The following is a 19,003-nucleotide window of genomic DNA, read 5'->3' as shown; positions in this document are numbered from 1 at the left end:
AAAGCCACCCTGTCGCCAACGACTTAGTGATATTTAAAGTGGCGGTTGTTTCCCGCCGATGATCTTCATGGTGCGTATTATTGACATAATGTACCGTTCCGCTGGACCTTTTGGGCTGTGTTGTCATGACCGGGAATAGTTGTTGCAGACGGTGACATAGTGCTAAATCATATACTATGTTTAAAACGCACGATCGGCATAAAATCGATTACATCAAATCGCCCGAGTGATTCACGTGTGAGCTGTACTTTGATGAAATACACGCCTTATATATACCGCACTGTAAATATAACAAATGTTTAAATATCCCAGGAATGCGTGTGCCTATAGTATCGTTTGTGAGTGGTGTACTCTATCAGTACAAGAACCAATTGGCCTAATGCTGAGACAACCACCTTGTAAAGCAATGTATATGCCGATTAACATAATTGTACAAAAATCTGCATAAAGGACTTAAGAAAAACTCCAAGTATACCACTGCATATACACGATAAACTGCACTATAAAATATTGCGCCACAATCCAATAGTTACTTTGGTATCGATGTTTTAATTTCAAGAGCTGAATCTTAATTGCTTGTGATGTATTATCTACCTCTCTTGTAAATCGTTTTCAACAAAAGCGGCTGCTTACTACAGAGTGTAAATGTGAAATTAGTTTTATCGATTGCATTGTATAGTGTACGTACTTTTGAATTTGAAGATATAACATCATACGTTGACAAAAAGAAGTTTCACTATCTTTTATTTTAATAATAAAATGAGGTAAATGTTTGTATTATTTGCAATTAAACACGAATCGATCTCAAAATTTGTTTCTTAAAAGCTGGCTATGAGGGTTTTTTTTACCTTAAGAGTGCATGGTGGGGGAGCGGAATGGAAGGGGGCGGAGGGGGGGTCACCTTTTGTGCGGATATATCAAGCAAGACACGGAGACCAGCTTCAGATTTCTCCGGCGAGAGAGAGAGAGAGATAACGAAGGGGAGGGAGAGAAACTAGAGAGGGAAAGCCGACAGATTTGTTAGCGGCCGAGGAGACGAACTTCAGCCACAGTAAACAGTGCAAATCATATCAAATATTATAAACGATATGGAAGGGATGGTAGTACTGGGACGGACGTCGTTCGTATACACCTTGCTACTTTGGTCTTTAAAAGGTAGGACTTTGGATATGTTTTTATTATTATTTTAATAATCGAGTGTGTGTTAAAAACATTTCATTTTATACTTAATATGTTCACTTGTAGGCTATTTCTTTTTTTGTTTTACCGGTATTGGTTTTGCCCTGTTTGCGTTAAAATCCTTTTTAAAAATGCTTTTTTTCCTAAAATACTAAGTACTAAAACTGTACTAATAATCCATATCTTGTTTTATATTACCGATTACGGAGTCTGTATGAGTAATGTTTACTTTCGTGCATATTTCACATAAGCGGTATTATTGCGGTTGATTTGTCTGTGTGGCAACATTTCTTCGTTTTCAGTAATCACATTGAGTAGGTCATTTTAGTTGGTGGGTGTCATGTGCATAAAACTAATGCAAGACTGGACGTCCTGGCGTCAAGTGGACAAAAGTGAAAACTAGGCACCGCGGCCATTTAAAATGTCATTATGTGACAGCGGTTCCAGAATAAACGCACATTTTCCCAGGCTGATCTGAGCCTCAGTATGCTTCATACTCAGTTTAGTGTCAGGTTTCATCTGCCTGCTAGGAGATTAGTATTTGTGATTGCTTTGATCGGCGAGGGCACCTTAATTGTGCAAATGGATGTTTTTTCCGCCTTCTTGCGGACTGAATACACTTATAAAGTGAGTTTTGACTCACTTGAGTTAACATCTCTTGATATAGAACGCACAGGAAGTCCCACACCAGTCTCGGTGCGCCCGAGAAAATCAAGTAGCTCTGAGTAGTTTCTAATTGTCTTATAATGTAATGTATTTCTAGTGTACAAAGCTGCATGGTGCATGAACTGTAATCGATGACTGGCCCAATGGCGCAGGAGAGAGTTTGATATCGAGGGGGACACCACGTCCACCCGTCCCCCGGTTCCTACGCACTTGATAAGGCCGTGATGTGCTGTGGGTTGACTTTTCTGTGGTGCTGTGAATCTGGTGTTATAACACTTATGAAGACCCGTATGCCGGTTCCCGAACAGCCTAAGTGCGCTTGTGCCCTGTGGAGGATTGGTCGTACCTGTTTGTCCACCGTCCCGTTTGAAACCAACCCTTCTAATGTCTGGCAAACATATTAAAGTTTTCTATGTAGGCTATATTACGCCCGTCAAAATATCTCCTTGCGTTTTGATTAAATCACCAATCCCTTTAGCTCACCTCTGTGTGTACTCAGTATGTCTGTTATTTAGAAAAATGTGCACTATTTTTCCTAGTAAAAACTATCAGCGTCATGTGTTACATATACTTTATCCTTTTAATACCTCTCACTTTGTATAATTTGTGTCTGTTAATTGTATATTTTTAAAGTAAACATAAACTAAAGACTAACCATATGTACTGGCAATTCCGCGTTTTTCTTGGCACAAGAAGCTGACTTTAATTGTGAACTAACACACACACACACACACACACACACACACACACACACAAAAGAAAATAAAACCAAACCGCACATATTCTCAGTCTAGCTGCGAAGTCTCCACTGTTTTCTCTTCCCAGATTCAGCCCAACCTCCTGGGCAGCTCAGCTAATAAGAGATAAATTAGTTGGATTCTTGAGTAGCCCTCCTGCAGCACATCTCTTTCCCAACGCATCGTTGAAAATTTTGAGAGATAAGGTACCCGATCAACAGTAAGACTTCCACGCACACAGGACCGGGATTATTATCGTCACCAAATACTGAAACTAAAACGGCACCAAAAGCTTTTCGTTGATCAAAATTGAACACAACCAATAGACTGAGACATGAAAACTAAACACAAAGTAACTGCAAAACTAACTTAAATGAAAATTACTAGAAACCAAAATTTATTTCTATTTTCTACTTTTCTTTTTGAGTTTTATAGACTGTCAGTCTATATTGGTCTACGAGATGTCCATTTTTTGAATAATCGACGATCGACATAACCTATGATAATGGTATGACATTGGCAAATTTATGCATGCCCTGTGGGATTAAAGAGATCAGAGAAGAGGGATTAGTTAAACATAGACATACACCAAATATGGAAGTACATTGTGGACCCATTTTGAGTACAATTCAAAGTCTAATAAGAGCAAGTGTTTCATGGATGTAAGCGGTTCAGCTTGTGGTGCACAGCTCAAGGGAAATAACACGATTAATCTAAAGACATACCTAACTGCCACCACAAATATGTTTATAAAGAAGTAAGTGGAGCGAAGAGGAGAGTGTTACAAATCCCTAATGCAGCTCTTACATGAGACTTAGGCCCAATAAATTAAATGCCCCCCCCCCCCCCCAATGGTGGATGGGCCACCCCTCTTATTACCTTAATGTTCCAAGACAATAACCCTCTTAGTTTGTTCACAACCATGTCTGAAGATCGCAGTAGCAAAGCAGATGGCACTGGAAAAAATTGTAGCGACATCTGAGTGGAGCTGAAGGTGCATAACGGAAACAGAGGGGTTGTGATCTTTGTGTCTGAGGTGTTTTAATGCCAATGTCCACTTCCTCGGTTTAATATCTTCTCCGGCAGCATCAAACACTCACCCCTGCAGCTCTGTGTAATTAGGGCCACAGTTTCATTACTTTGGACTGAAGGCAAAGATAAAAGTTTGGCTCTTTTCCTCCCAGTGTCTTGAGGCTGTGGACGCAGCCTTCTGAGGATTAAGCTGAGCACCATTCAGAGGAGGTGGAAAAAAAAACTTCAGCTGAGATCAGATACGAAGACTTTTTTTTTCTTTCTCCAAAGCTGTTAGATCAAGCATTTGTTGATTCACTGGGACAGGCATCAGTGCTGCCTGCACCACGCTTCATTTTAATGGTCACGTCTCTGCTAGGAAAGAATGAGATCCCCGAGGACAGGTCCCGTCCCGTCTTATCAACGCTCCACACTCAGCCAGGACTGCTCATGTAGGGCCATTTCTGCCCTCCATAGCAAACGATGGGTATTGCTACAAGAAGACTCCTCCCTAAAAGCTGCTTTCTTCTGGCTAGGCACCATAAGGCCAGCTTATAATCCTTAAGCCTTGCGTTTACATAGTCTTGTCGCTGATAAACTTGAGCCTGCCCATGTGCTTTCAGAGTAATGTACCTTCTGGACAGAATCCATGACTTTGCTAGTGATTGAACTAGGGAGCTCTTTCATCTGACTGATTTGTAGTCTTGAACCATTCAATGACTCAGTGATTAATTATCGAAATGGTAATGCTCTGTGCTTTACTTGCATCTATTATTCTGAGTGGTATACTCAGCTATGCAAAGTAGTACATTGAGGTACAGTGAGTGGTATACTCAGGTATGTTCTGTAGTATATTGAGGTATGCTGAGTGCTATACTCAGGTAAGCTTAGTGGTATTCAGTAGTCAGGTATGCTATCCATCCATCATTTTCTGTAACTGCTTGCCCAATTCAGGGTCGTGGGGGGTCCAAAGCCTATGCTGAGTGGTATATAGAGGAATAGTGAGTGGTATACTTAGGGCGCAGTAACTGGCTGTTTCAGGCATTTAGACCTTATTTGATAAACTACAGTTGAGAAGAGTCATTAAGTCAAGCAGAAAGGTCCAGGCTCTGTGCTCAACTGTTTGGTGCTACAGTCTGAGTGCCTCCCCCCAACCCTCAACCCCTGGAGGCTGGATTCGAGTCCCTTATCTGCGAGTTTACAGCACTGCGAAGCATGTATTTTCATGGTCTCTTAGGTTCAGTATTCTTTGAGCACTGTGCTTCGCTCCTGCAGGGTGATGTGTGAGGAAAGAAGATGTTTTTTTGCTTTTTTTTTTCCAGACCTATAGCTATTTTTTTAGAAAGAAGCTGATTTACTCAGGTAGAGGGGTCTACATTAGGAATGCACTACAGATAAGGAGTGGAGGAGTGGATAAGGAGGTTCAATTTACTTGAACTGCTTCTAAGTACAATGTTTAGAGAGGATTCGGGGAAGAGCTCCGTGTTGTATTTCATTTAAGAGGAGTAATAATGAAGAATAAAGCCTGAACTTGAATGTTTTCTTGGAGCAGCTTGACTAATTAAACACACCTGACTGCTGTTTCATGCACCTTGTCCTGGTTTGATATAAGGTGTCTTTTTTTTTTTTACCAGAAACGGGTCTTGATGTGTAATCGGCATTTGGGTGAGCCTTTCAAGGCAAACCCCAAACTGCAATTAAAGAGCAGACACGGGAGCGGCCCGGGACCTTTGCACCCCGCACATCCCCCCTCCCTTTGTCCCAGTGCGGTGCTGTTTAATTGGTAGCTTTTGGCTCTTATTGAAGTCTGTGCCTGTGTGCTGAGGTTTTTTTCCTCCTTCTGCTTTGTTCATCCTTTGCACACGCCTGAGCACTCTGTGGGAGGGGGGGTTGGGTGGTTCGGAGGGGGACGCAGGTGAGGGATGCGTGGAGGGAGTACCATTTGTTCCATGACCACAAAACTGTCTTTGCTTATTTGTGGAGATTGCTGATGGGTTCCCAGTAACATAAACAGGGTATCTGCCAAAAAAGAGGGTCATCCTGTATCTCCGGTCCCATATCTGAACACATCAACACCGCAAGCATAAGGCAGAGATGGGGAGGGTGACGGCTGATTCCCCAAGTTTTTCCTCCACGTCTGTCCTGTCATTAGTGTTACCAGGGCTGGGGGCTAGTAGGTGGGAAGAGCGTGGTTGGGCGATGGGTGGGTGGGTGGATGGGGGGGGTTGAGTGTCCATCATTGTCTGCCTGAGGCATGTGAATGGAGCTAGGGTGGCAACCATTGTCCTCTGGCTGGGGGGGGGGGGGGTGCAGTTGGTGCATGGGGAGTGGGGTGGTGAGTTGTGGCTGGGCCTACATTTTATCAAGGTCAAGTGCGATAAAAGCATTTACTGTAAACAGAACAGTACAGAGAAAAGGAGGAAGGCAGATCGAGGAGGTGCTATTTGTTATGCTGAGATTTGGCTACGCATAAATTAATATTTTAATAAGGGCTTTAATCATGTCATTCTTTGTATAGTAATAGGAGGAGGGTCATGGAATGAAGTGGTACAGGAATCTGGAAAAAACAATATTTTATTTTTATTGTTGGTAACTGCTGAAGATTTTTACGTGCAATGTCTGGGTATGTGGGTCCTTCTGGTCTGAAGGGACGTCAAACCCTGCGTCTGTTGCTGTTCTTGTCCGGTTCCTCTCTGACTGGTACCCCATTGCATGTAAACACTTAGAAGCACACATCTCAGCAAAAAAATGGAGAAGGATCCCTGAATGAGTTTGGGGGAGTTATGCCGTGTTGGATGTCACCTCCGGGCCCTGTCATGAGTTTGCCTAAGGGTGACAAAGACTGTTATTACAGCTGAAGTTTATGGGTTTTTTTTTTTTACCTTAGTAGTTTTCCATGCGAGCATCATTTTGTTCCCATATGCATAAAAGCCTGTTTGAACTTGACTTTGGATGCTAGGGAATGATGACACCCAATGCAGAAGAATAGAACATTTTCTCATAAATGTAATTTGGCTAACCCCCCTGACATCCATCACCTGTCCCTCACTTCCTGCGAAGCTGACATGATTAGTTATTGCACTGACCTTACATTCTTAAATACTAACGATGTCACACACAGGCAGGAAGCAGCAGGGGGGTTTAGGATCTCAGGGGAGGAACCAGTGTGCCCATTAGCAGACACCCTGCATCCAATTACACCTCTGATTTATTTTTATACCATTGATTGTAATTATGCCCCCAGATCCTAAGAGTAACTGATTCTTTCTACAATGTGTAGGTTTATATATTTTATTTTCAATTTCAGCAAAAAAGGATTTTATGAATACTTTAATCTAGTTAACATTGTATGCCAACCAAATGTCTTCCCCAAGGCTGTTGAAACACCAGGTATCGTTATACGGCTCTTTGAGGCTCAGCACTGCAATTTGACTGTTATAGTATCAGCACTGCAGTTTGTCCATTTGAGGATCAGAACTGCAGTTTGTCCATTTAAGGATCAGCACTACAGTTTGTCCAATTAAGGATCATCGCTACAGTTTGGCCATTACAGGCTCTGCACTGCAATTTGGCTATTTGAGGCTCAACACTGCAGTTTGTCCATTTGAGGATCTGCACTGCAGTTTATCCATTTAAGGATCAGCACTACAGTTTGGCCATTGCAGGCTCAGCACTGCAATTCGGCTATTTTAGGCTCAGCACTACAGTTTGACTGTTACAGGCAATGCACTGCAGTTTGGCTGTTTGAGGCTCCACAATGCAGTTTGCCTGTTATAGTCTCAGCACTACAGTTTCCCTGTTTGAGGCTGTGCACTTCAGTCTGGCCGTTTGAGGCTCGACACTGCAGTTCATGCATTTAACATTAGCTTTATTGGCCATGCTCTTACTGTCACCTGCTACTTTGAGTCCCTTGAATATCAGAGATTTTTAAAAGCACAGAAAGCTTCTGTTATCCAGATAACATAATTCATGTTGGTTTAATAAAGAAATGGAGCAGCTATCGCTGCATCACACTCGCTAATGTATGATTGGCTGTGTGCTGTCATGTGATCTGCTGAGCCAAGTACTTGATAAATGGTGGCTACAGAAGCAGTATCCAGCCACCAAGGTTTCCATCATTTGTAACTTAATTTAATTGCTGCACTGACTGTTTATTCAAATTGATGGGGGGGGGGGGGGGGGGGGGGCACTGGTGGTTTCGTCACAGGAAGGGCTCATCCATCCCCAAGGAAACCAAAACAGGGCTGATTAGATTCCCTGGTTAATGAGAGAAGAAGAGATGTTTGATAGAGCCCTGTCCCACAGGAAATAAAAGGTGTTAATATCTGAACGTGGCGTAGAGTCACATTGTCCACTGATCTCTGTTCAGAGTAATTTATGAGGAATTCCTATGAATGTGACGTGCGTATTGAGGCTAAATCTGGTCAGCATATGCCTTGGTGCTTTGAAGCGAAGACACAACCATTATGGTCATGTTGGTCTTCCTAAGTGCCGTCTGGTCCCAGCTGGCTGACGGGTGGCCTGGCCGAAATGCCCCCCCCCATTGCTCTTGGTGATGTGTGTGGAGTCCCTCCTGTTCACTGAACAGACTGTGAGCCTTCATGCCCCGAGTACTGCGGTTGGGGAGTGCGGGGCCTTCCGTGGTGCGGGTTAATAGGGAGGGCGTGCAGGTGGCCTCATTACTCGCTCTGCTCACAAAGGAGGGCATGGAAGGGGAGGGGACGGGAAGTGTTTTTCTATTGTGGATGCTGCTTTTTAAAATCTCCTCTATCCAAATGGCACAGTTCACATTTCGGCATCCCTATTTTTTTTGCCAGGTGGGCTGTATTTGATACTGTGGTTTAGTGAATGGGGTTGGAGTATTTCCACCATCAGCCGCGCTGCCATCGCTCCCGAATCTCCATCTACAGCCTGTCTGCCTCTCATCGTCCCACCAGCCTCCTCCTCTCCCCCCTGTTCCTCCTGTTCCCTCATGCTGCCATGCTCCACCTGTCTTTTTTCCCCTCATCCCCATTTCTCACAGTTTCCTCTCTGTCCAATTTTCATTCCTTTAACATCTTCATGTTCAGGGTTCCCCTCCGGTCAGTTTCTGGATATAGATCTTTCATCTCTAATAGTAATAATAATATATCTATATTAAAAAACATTGTTTACTCCAGAGTCTTTTTTACATGTTGGTACAGAGTCTGGCTGGATGTAACGGTTTGATGGCCTGTGTTTTTTTTAACCTCCCTTTCATTCCCCCATAACTTCTCATTCCTCTTACGCCCCCGCCCACCTTTCTGGAAGGTTCTGTGCTTTGTTTAGTACCTGTGTGCTTTTAGAACAGAGCTGCATTGTTAAGACATTCCTCTGGCTGTTGGAATGCAGGTATTAATGCAGGGTGATTAGACACAGCGAGGATGAGTGGGGAGGGTAGAGAGCAAGAGGGGGAACTGTGGGGGAAGAAGGGAGAGAGGGGGAGAGTTGGGGAGGGGGAGAGTGAGCAGGACGGGGGAAATGTGGACAGGAGGAGCTAAGGGCGAGACAGATGGAAGGACAGAGAGGGGGATTGAAGCACAGAAGGAGTCGTTGATGTTTAACTAGGGTCAGGGTGGGGAGCTGAAGGCTGCTTTGAATTGCCAGGTTTACGGGCTGTGCTGTGTGTGTCTGGAAATCTCCGTCAGCTGAGCCAGCCCTAACCGAGCCAGCAGTGGTGCGTGAGGGTGTCGTGTTCAAGCATTCATTACCCCAAAAGTGGGGGAAGCCTCGAGCCACTGCTGACTGTAGCTTTACAGTCATGTGACACAATAGGGAGACTCTCTGCACCAATGGGGCGCCTGCGACGGGCCAGGATCAGCCCATTGTGTGCCAGGGTTGGGGATGGGGGGTGTCTGACGCGGAGGGCATCTGTTAGTCAGTCTGTCTCCCAGATCTCTGGCCACTGTTTGGCAGAGTCGACAGGAGGGATGATCTCTGTCAAAGTCAAACTCAGCTCATTTGGCGGGATGCGCTTCCCGATGTAGCCAAAGCGGGCATCCAGGCTCCCTCCTCCATCCGGTTAGCCCTTGCTGCATCTTCTTCCATCCCGCTTATGTGCCACCTTCTTCCATCCCGTTCGCGTATCTCCTTCTTCCATCGCGTTCGTGTGCCGCCTTAGTCCATCCCGTTTGCGTACTGCCTTCGTCCATCCCTCTAGAGTACCGCCTTCTTCCATCCCACTCGCGTATTACCTTCTTCCCTCCCGTTCGCATCTCACCTTTTTTCCTCCCGTTCGCTTATCTCCTTCTTCCATCCCCTTTGCATGCCACCTTCTTCCATCCCACTCCCATATCACCTTCCTTTCCGTTCCTGTGCCACCTTCTTCTTTTCCATTCGCATATCGCCTTCTTCCATCCCCCTTCGTGTGCCACCTTCTTGTTTCCCACTCCCGTATCACCTTCTTCCCTCCCGTTCGCGTGCCACCTTCTTCTTTCCCATTCACATGCTGCTTTCTTCCATCCCGCTAGAGTGCCACCTTATTCCCTCCCTCTCATGTGCCACCTCCTTCCATCCCGCTTGAGTGCCAGCTTGGCAGAAGGGCAGTGCCGGCCAGTTGGGCGAACAGTTTGAGCGCGTGTCAAACCCGCAGGCTGGATGGGTGTGAGATGGTGGGCAGAGCACATCAGCGCTCTCAGTGGCCGAGGATCAGCGCAACACACGGCCACGCGATGTAAACCACGACGCCGTGGAGACGGCCAAGTAGTGCCCTCCTCATGGGGGGTAGGGCTTCTCTGCGTGCTCTGCAGCTGCCCGTATGTCGCTCCCCTGCTGTTGTTCTTTCTGCTTCGTTCACCCCCCCACTCCCCCCTGCCCTGCCGGGAATGCCAGCATAAACAGTTGGCTTTGCAGTGTTGAAGTGATGGTGGGAGGGAGAGAGAGAGAAAGAGAGAGACAGACAGCTGGCCTGGTAGCTCTGCGGATTGGGTTACGGCCGATTTTCAGTCCCTGTACCCCTTGTTTGCTCTCTCTTCCCCCATATGCCTCTCTGTCCTCTCTCACATTTCCAGTACATCCCATCCAAGTCACTCTGCATTAGTGGGATTGGTGGAGTGTAGCCAAAGGCATATTTCGCATAGCATAATTAACCTGTAAGCTTAAGCTCTAGCATTGAATTTGCAAGGCTGATATAAATTAATATGGATGCAACTTGGAAAAAAAACCTGCCCCTACATCCTTACCCTCCTATATATGGGGGTGGCTCATGTTTTATCCCCCCTGCCCCCCACAAACCTTGATGTCTAGTCATAACTTATCAGCTCTGCTGCCACCCCCCCACCCCCTTCTCATGTGTACCTGTCTGGGCAGGTAGTGAGCTCCCCACCTCTCCCAAGCATAACTTTTCTGAACTGTCTCCCCTTCCCTGAAATGTCTGCCCTGCAGTGTCGTGTTGGGTGGGGGGGAGGGGGTGTTGGCTGTGCTGTGCTCTGGGTCTTTTTTGTCGGGTTTTTATGAGTGGAGCATGTTCTTCATGGGCTTCAGCATGATCAGGTGGCACCTCCAGACCGTGGCTGATTCTGTGTGTGTGTGTGTGTGTGTGGTCTCCTCATTAAAACTCCATGAAGTGTCTTGCTGCAGCCTCCACTGTCCTTCCTAGTCACTGACAGGCTGCTCCTCTTCAGCTCCCCAGTCTCCTCTTTCATTATACCTTTCCTCTTCTATCTATCTGCTTTTCTGCTTTCTCTTTGGCTACAGGAAGCGAGCCTAACAATACAGCCTTAGCCTCCTCTCCTGTTGCTTGTCTCCTTCTGCTTAGTGTTTCAACTGCTTTCCAAGGGGCTACAAAGCTTTTTGTAACTTTTCAAAATCAGGGCTGTTTCTCTCTTGTTTCTCAATGGTTCTCTCATTCCTGCTTCCTTCAGCTAACAGGGCTGTCAACTCCTAATTTAAACATAGTTTATTGCTCCTGTTCAATGAAACAGAAACCTTCTTAGACTGTACTTTTCATTGTCACCTACCTTTTTCTGGTTTCTTGTGCTTTCCATCTTTTGGATCCATACTCACCTTCTAAGAAGCATCAGAATCAGAATTGTTTGTTTACTGCCAGGTACATTTACATACAAAGAATTTACTTTGGATGTCATACAAAACAATGACAACCAAGAAAATATCTTAAGTCATGATCAAAGTCACCGTCAGTCACAAACATTTTTCTGCGATACTCCTTTCTGCTTTGATGAAGGCATGTGTTTCAGTCCAGTTGCTTCCTTGTTATGGTCACTTAGCTTCATTTATTGGTCCTTCTTGAACAATTCCACCCCTCTTAACTCTGCATATATCTCTACTGGACCGTTACAGCCCATCATAAACCTTTCTTCCTTTCTTGAACCTTTCCACCCATTTTGAACCTTTCTGCCCTTCTTGAATCTATCCATCCATCTTTGAACGTTTCTGCCTCTCGAACCATTGCTTCCTTCTTGTATCTTTCCTGCGTTCTTGAAGATGCACTTCTGCCTTAGGGGACCCCCATCTATCAGTGTGCACATGTTGTCTATGTTCCATGAGTCGACATCCATTATTTGGGCAGAGATGGTGGTGTCTCTCAGGGGGTGGTCCTTGGCCCATAAGACCTTCTGACACTGGCACTGTCAAATAGCAAAAAAACCTTTATCTCAGTAGCCTGGTTCACCATCTGCTCCAGAGCCATCAAATCACCTTGATCCGGTGTGATAAAATCTATCCTTTTCTTATTTTTATGCTTAGGTAAAAAATAGGTGAAGGGGAGAAAGAAAAATATGTAATACAAGAGAAGGAAGATACATTAATGTTACTGAGCCCATTCTGTAACTATCTGAGGAATAAAAGTAACATAAGTGATAAGCATTACATGAATGTTTTCATGAAAAGACAGGTTGACAGTGTGCTCAAAATGTCCGTAGGTCTGTGGATGTTAATCTCTGTGTAGGTTATGATTGTTTTAGTGTATAGTTATTGCTAAATATTGCATTGTTTTCGCAGAAGAATTTCGGGTTGTGTTGTGTGAGAGAAAGGAGCATTTCCGAAAATCGCTGCTGGCACAATTCATCCATCGGAGGAAGGTCTGTTACCCTGGAGAATAACTGGATGCCTGTTTGCTAGGGGACCATTGAGGAGGTGACTGGGCAGGATTACGAGGAACCTCTGATACCATTGTTCAAGGCTTGCCCAACCCTACCTCTCCTCCTGTAGATTACTGGAATTATAGGGAACGAGAGCAGGGATAAATACACAATAATGAGTCCATGATGCACTTAGCGTCAATGTGCACTTCTTCTATCCCCATAAATGACATTTGTCCACGAGACTGACAGGCGGACTGTGAAATGCATCACGAATTTCATTGGCTGTATTTCAGTACTAGATTTGGTGAGCCATTATGGCATGTAAACCACAGACATTGTTTTGAACATTGAATGTAATTTATTTATCCAGCAATACTTAGATTTTATCCAACCCTAAATGATAGCCATGTCATACTTACATGTCTGTTTCCCCATTGGGAATTGTAGTTTTTACAAGGTTACCCTACTGTGTGTTTCCCATTTTTTCCAACGGTGTCCATTGTCATTCCTGCTATCCCACATCTTTCCTACTCTTGGGCAGTGCAGGTTGAGACTTGTATTATGTCTTTCTCGGATTTCTGAAATTCCCACTTACACTGGCCTTCATCCGCAAAGCTGATTGCCGTCTGGGGGTGGTGGGGCACTGATTCAGACACGCAGGATTGTTTTCGCAATTGCCATCAAACTCGCTTCACCTTGAGGCTGTTGGGCGGTACTAATGAAGAACAGCACTTTTGGAGATGCTCCTGTTTTTTTCCAGTTACGTTCGTCGGATGATTTGCCAGAAAACAAGCTTTTCTTAGTGTGTTATTTGCAACCTTGTTTTTTTTTAACCAGTGCTTTTGTCCTAGAGTAGCCGTATAGATAACAGAAACTTACAGAACCGCTTAATAATATTTAATATCTGTCATTCTGCTTCAAGGTCTTTTTCCCTCTGGCAATATTTGTCTAGCTTCGAAGAGGTTGCTATCACAGATAATACAATGAAGGCCACTGTGATTACAATGTTCAGGCACTTATAGAAATATTTTTAACGGTACTGGTTTAGTAGAGTCAGTGTTCTTGGAATTCTTTTGTTTTGTTGTCTCTAAAATGGGGTGTAAATTAACTTCTTCAGCGCAGCTGAATTGCTAAAAATGCAATCAATAGTGATATGACTGGGAAAGGAATCCTGCTGTTCCCATTTGCACAGCATTGACCTGACTTCAGCCAAACCTCTCTCCTTCCTCTGTTTCTGTCCCTCTCAGTTTCTCCCTTCTTTCACAGTAATCTGTCTGTCCAGCTATGACGATTGCTGCTGGTCTGTCACCGTGGTAACATTCCACTTTCCCTTCGACAATCCCCTGTGGAAACAGGAAAAGTGTGGTTGGGGAGGGGGGTGATTTTCATGAATATGTAGGCGCTTTTTCTGACCCTCTTTCTAGTCCCTCTTTCACCCCTCCCTCTTCCCTGTGGGTACAAAATGAAAGAGAGGGACAGGTGTATTATTATAGAAATAATTAGGCTGGGGGGGGGGAGGGGTACATTAGACTGTAGTGCTTGCATGTCCTCTGTCTTTGCATAAATAGTCAATGAGCAGCAGTCACATCTGTGTGAGATAGAAACTGCACAAAGCTGGTGTGTCGTATGGCACGTACCGAACACACGTACGAGCACACAACCCAGCATACTCCCGTTAGCGAGGAATGTGCATTTGTGTCATTTGCAAATGAAATATGTCCTGGGCAATAGCAAGGAGCTAAGACCCCTTTCATTTCTGTTAAAACATCTAAGATAATATTGTTACGACTTGTAACTACAAGCAAATGAGATACAGGAGCAGAGGGATGACTAGTAGACAGGACCACGCAGTCACTGGGTGTCCTAGTCATTGCTTGGTTGACTCAGATGAATGATAAATATACCCCAGCATTTTTCTCAGCTGTTAAGACTCGTGACTTGGTCAGTGTTGTTTAGCCAGAATACCTGAAGTTTACTGATGTGTAGCGCCTAGCATTCACCGCTAGCACGTATTCCCTTGATGAGGTTGGCTCTAAGGGTGAAGCCTTCCCGCCGTCTCTTTGCCATCTATTGATTTGATCTTGATGTGAAGAGGTGATAGCCAGACCTGTGGCAAGATTTTACAGTGGAACAAGTAATACAGGGTTAGTTTCTAATGGCTGTAAAAGTTTGATGGTCAGTTTTTGTGTTTTAATGTGTATTTATGCAGTAAAGCTGTAGATTTTCACTTGCTGAGAAATGATGATGCTCTCACTTGACACTTGTTTATCTGTGAGTGTGTGTGCATTTAGGTGAGAGTCAGGACATGCCGGTTCTTACAGCAGTATGTGACTCTTTCTGGCACATTCTCTGAGCTGCGTCCAAGCGTTGCGAGTTAATCTTCCGTAATGGGCTAAAGGCGCAAGTTGGAGGGGAGCAACAGACGGCATCAGCGGGACTGACTGCGGGTGGAAATCCAGACAGACGGCTTTTGAACCGGGACTTTTCCCTGTTTCGGTATGACGAGTGCTGAGGTCCGACATCTTCAGCTCTGTCTCAAAATGTGAAAGATAAAACCTCAGAGGGGTAGACAGACATAGATGGGGGGCTGGGCAGCAGACAGCAGCCCCGGAAGAGGCACTCTGCGCAGCACTGGGTCACAAAGATGATTGGATGTAATAGGACTGCCTGGAGAAGTGAAACTAGATTTTCTTCAGTGACAGATGGGGGAAGTTAGCAGGAATTCTTCAGAAACACTCCATGCTCTTAGCATTGATGTTCCAGCAGGTTTATCTGGCGCAGACTTGCCCTCTGTGATAATAATGCGAGCGTCTTGTGTTTTGCATTGAGAGTGGTAAAGGTGGGAGGGGTGGGTGGCCGGGCTTATGGCTATATGGCAGGGCAGGCTGGCTGCTGAGAGCGGCAGATTGTGAGCGCAGTAGAGGTTGCCGGGTGCTTCTAAAGCGTGCACTCGTCCATGCACAGTCACTGCCCTGCTGGCCCCTCCCCTCAGACGGCGCCCTTTCTTTTCCCTTCTCCCTCCTTTTGCAGCCAAAGAAACTCTGTCTCACACTGTCGGGCTTCACAGGTAACTCTGATCCGATTAAAAGTCAAACAGAATTCACCTCTCTGATGAGTCGCTGTGTCTGACGTGCAGACCCTTAAAACATACCTTAACTAAAGATTTAGTATTTTAACTGACAGATAACTGAAATGGAGGCTACTTTAATAATTTCTACTTTGTAAAAATTATTATAATGTAACAATAATTAGAAGCTACAGTGTTACAGTTATTAACTACTTTGTTTAAGTCAGAATGGAAATGTCATTCTGTTTTAGAATGGTATGTTACTCGCAGTTATTTATTGCCTGTAGCTGGTTGTGAAATCTGTAAAAAATATGTCAGTGAAGGAGGGATACAATCACAGAAGGATTATTGAAGTGTCTATTTCCTTTTTCAATCCCATTGGTCTGCTTCAGTAGTGCCTTATTGGTGGCTTGGGCTTCAATGAGGGGTTGGGTTGCACTTCTTCTGATGCGTGTTGGCTACTAAAACCAACAATTAGCAGTCAGTGGTGGGGCCACATTTTCAGATTCTTGTCAGAGGGGTCACTGTGCTCAGGCAGATTCAGGTTGCCTTGTGCCCCGCAGGGAACCTGTCATGAAAAGCGTTGGGATGTGTTTGAAATCTGGAATCGTGTTTGCGAAGGGGTGGGGCCTTAATAACATGTCATCTGGGACTCTCATTAAAAGCCGACTTGGCCTTTCATCAAGTGTCCATGGCCAACAGCCCCCTTTGTTGTACCAAAAAAGCACCTCGTCATCTGAGAATCAGGTCGCCCCTCCTTGGGCAGTTATTGTGCCTGCTCGCTCTTTAGGCACTCAGCAGATTGAGGACCCACAGCCTGGCCGCAACTGGAGTGTCAATGGGTCCTACTGATTAAATAGGGTCACAGCAAGCAAGGACAGAAGCAGACAAGAAAGAGCAGGAGCAGACAGGAAAGGACTGGAATGGACAGGAAAGAGCAGGAACGGACAGAAATGGACTGAAAAGGACTGGAAAGGACAGGAACATACAGGAGAGGACTGGATCAGACAGAAAAGGACTGAAATTGACTGGAAAGGACAGAAAACAGCAGGAATGGACAGGACAGGAAAGGACAGCAAAGTACAAAGGGGTAAAGAGGGAGCTGGGGAGAGGAAGGGCATCAGGGGCCTTTGGCTGAGATAAACAGTTTGGGTGGGGAGGATCCAGGGAATGTCCAGCGAGGCCGAATCTATGCAAAAAATGTATTTGCATAACGGACACATTTTTTTCGACCAGAATAAAACAGATGGACCCGTGTTTTGGAAGTTGCCAAACTCTGAGGAATGCAGATTCTGCTTGTAGTGCGCAAAAACTCAGCTGTAGGCAGCTGTAGAGAGCCTTTTCATATGGCTCGAGGGACAGCCGATGCCCTTTCCTGATACATGAATAAATTGAAAAGCAGAAAAAAAAGGAAAGCGGTGGAATATATAAATTCACTTCAGTGCTCCCCTGAACAGGGTTCGGCAGACATTTCGGCGTTATCACTGACTTGAGGGACAAGTCCGCTCGCTGTTTCTGAGTTTCTGATATCGTTCAGCCTGTAGCATTTTTACTGGACGCAAGTCAATTTCATACGGAACAAAACATCTTCAGGGAGGGTAGGGTGAGGCCAGAAGCGAGCATGCGTGGGCACAGGGAGGGAAAGTGACAGTAGCAGCGCTCCATGCTGTAACCCTTTTAGCGAGATTAGCCGCAGTCTTTATGTCGCTGTGACACGGCTCCGCCATTAATCTTGTGACTCAGCCATTTGCTGCTCTTCCCGCCCTTGCTCACATTACCCCCCCCCCCCAACAAGGCAGCTCAAGTAGCACAACAGATGCCCCCATGTCTCGTCTGAGACGTGTGAGTACCCCATGTGTAAGTGGGCAGAAAGCGGCCGTCCTGAGTGTCCCATGCAGCAAGTCTCTGTTCCAGTTGCCTGTCTCCCTCACCTGCCTGTTAATGCACATCTAATGGCTGATTTAAAATCTCTATTATGGGACTGACATTAGGGCCATCTCTGAGAAGATTGCCTCACTATGCTGTGCTTGTCATTTTCTCCAGTTATGAGCACTGCTCTGCCAAAGTAAATGAAAGAAAGGCAGATAGGAATTGAGTAGAGTCCCAAGCTTTCTCTCTCTCTCTCTCTGTCTCTCTCTCTCATTCTCTCTCTCTCTCTCTCCCTCTCTCTCTCGTTTCATCTTGTCATTTAACCTTAGTGTTGTCACGGAGACGGGAAATTTGCAAGTCAGGATCCAGTTGCGGATTTTAATTCTGAAAGCCAAATTGCTATTCCCAGATCTCAGTCAAGTGCCCTGCAGAGGTAGATTAGGTGAAAACAAAGAAATGATGGGGGGAATCAAGCCAAGGGTCATACCCGAAACCCAAACAAACATGTAGACCGTGACTTGGGGAGACAGACTAGACTTTGCAATGAGGTGGGAGTCCCAGCAGCTCAGCTATGTGACCCGTAACACAGATGTGCACGATTAGGAACCGGAATGTTCGTCACCTGTTTGGACGAGGTCGGCGAAGGTGTGACGTCATCTCTCTGTACTGAATTCCTTCTTCTGGTTTCTCTGCTTTTGACTGGCTCCCCTCACTGTTTGTTATTTTGTGAGAGTTGGGGGGTATTCACAGCCTGAGACACAGTCACATGTCATAATTGCTGTCTCTTTTTCCTCCCTATCCCCACCTGGCACTTTCTGCTGTCTCTGTTTCATTGTTAAGCTCATTTCTGATCAGCGATGGGATGGCAGAGGTAGCGAGATGGCAGGATGGCAGGGTGGCAGGATGGTGGGGGGACTGGGCACCATTAGGGAGCCACAGGGAGAGCCAGAGCGCTGTCCCCAAACATCAAATATTCACACATTTCTCATCTCTATCTCTTTGGTGATGTTCCCCAATTGGAGTCTTCTTTTTTCATTTTCTCTTTCAGATATGACTTTTTCCATAACCCCTCCAGGCCCAGCATTCAAAATAAATGTGGTGTCTGATTAAAATAGTGGCCTATAGACAGATCCGACGTTGAATGTGATAAAGCAGATTCCCTATGCTCTTTGGCAGCGGTTTCAGGAGTTTTAAGCAGGGCTTTAGGTTGTGTAACTGTAGTTGCAAGCTAGCTGCTCAGGATGGAACAAAAAGTCATTTATTTTCTTCTAGAAGAGTCTGTGGAAGAGACTCTCAGTCGGGCTGAATCAATAGAACAGCCTGTTTGAAATCATTTAATTGGAGCATCCTATGTTTTAGTGAAATGAGTAGATAAGTAAACTGTCAGCAAGTTGGGTACTCGGTATTTCTCACGA

The 19,003-nt window shown here is 45.2% G+C and overlaps 1 protein-coding gene across 1 annotated transcript in view; it reads left to right on the top strand.

The window, feature by feature from the left end:
• Positions 1-933: 933 nt before the first annotated feature.
• bcam (basal cell adhesion molecule (Lutheran blood group)) overlaps positions 934-19,003 on the top strand; it is a 35,521-nt gene continuing 17,451 nt past the window's right edge. Inside the window, exon 1 of the mRNA XM_023833226.2 lies at positions 934-1,155. Coding sequence (XP_023688994.2) covers positions 1,089-1,155 — 67 coding nt within the window. The 5' untranslated portion in view covers positions 934-1,088. The remainder of the gene's footprint in view (positions 1,156-19,003) is intronic.

Source organism: Paramormyrops kingsleyae, chromosome 9, assembly GCF_048594095.1.
Source record: "Paramormyrops kingsleyae isolate MSU_618 chromosome 9, PKINGS_0.4, whole genome shotgun sequence".
Lineage (NCBI taxonomy): Eukaryota > Metazoa > Chordata > Actinopteri > Osteoglossiformes > Mormyridae > Paramormyrops > Paramormyrops kingsleyae.
The sequence above is the reverse complement of the archived record's forward strand: the minus strand, read 5'-3'. Positions and strand labels throughout refer to the sequence as shown.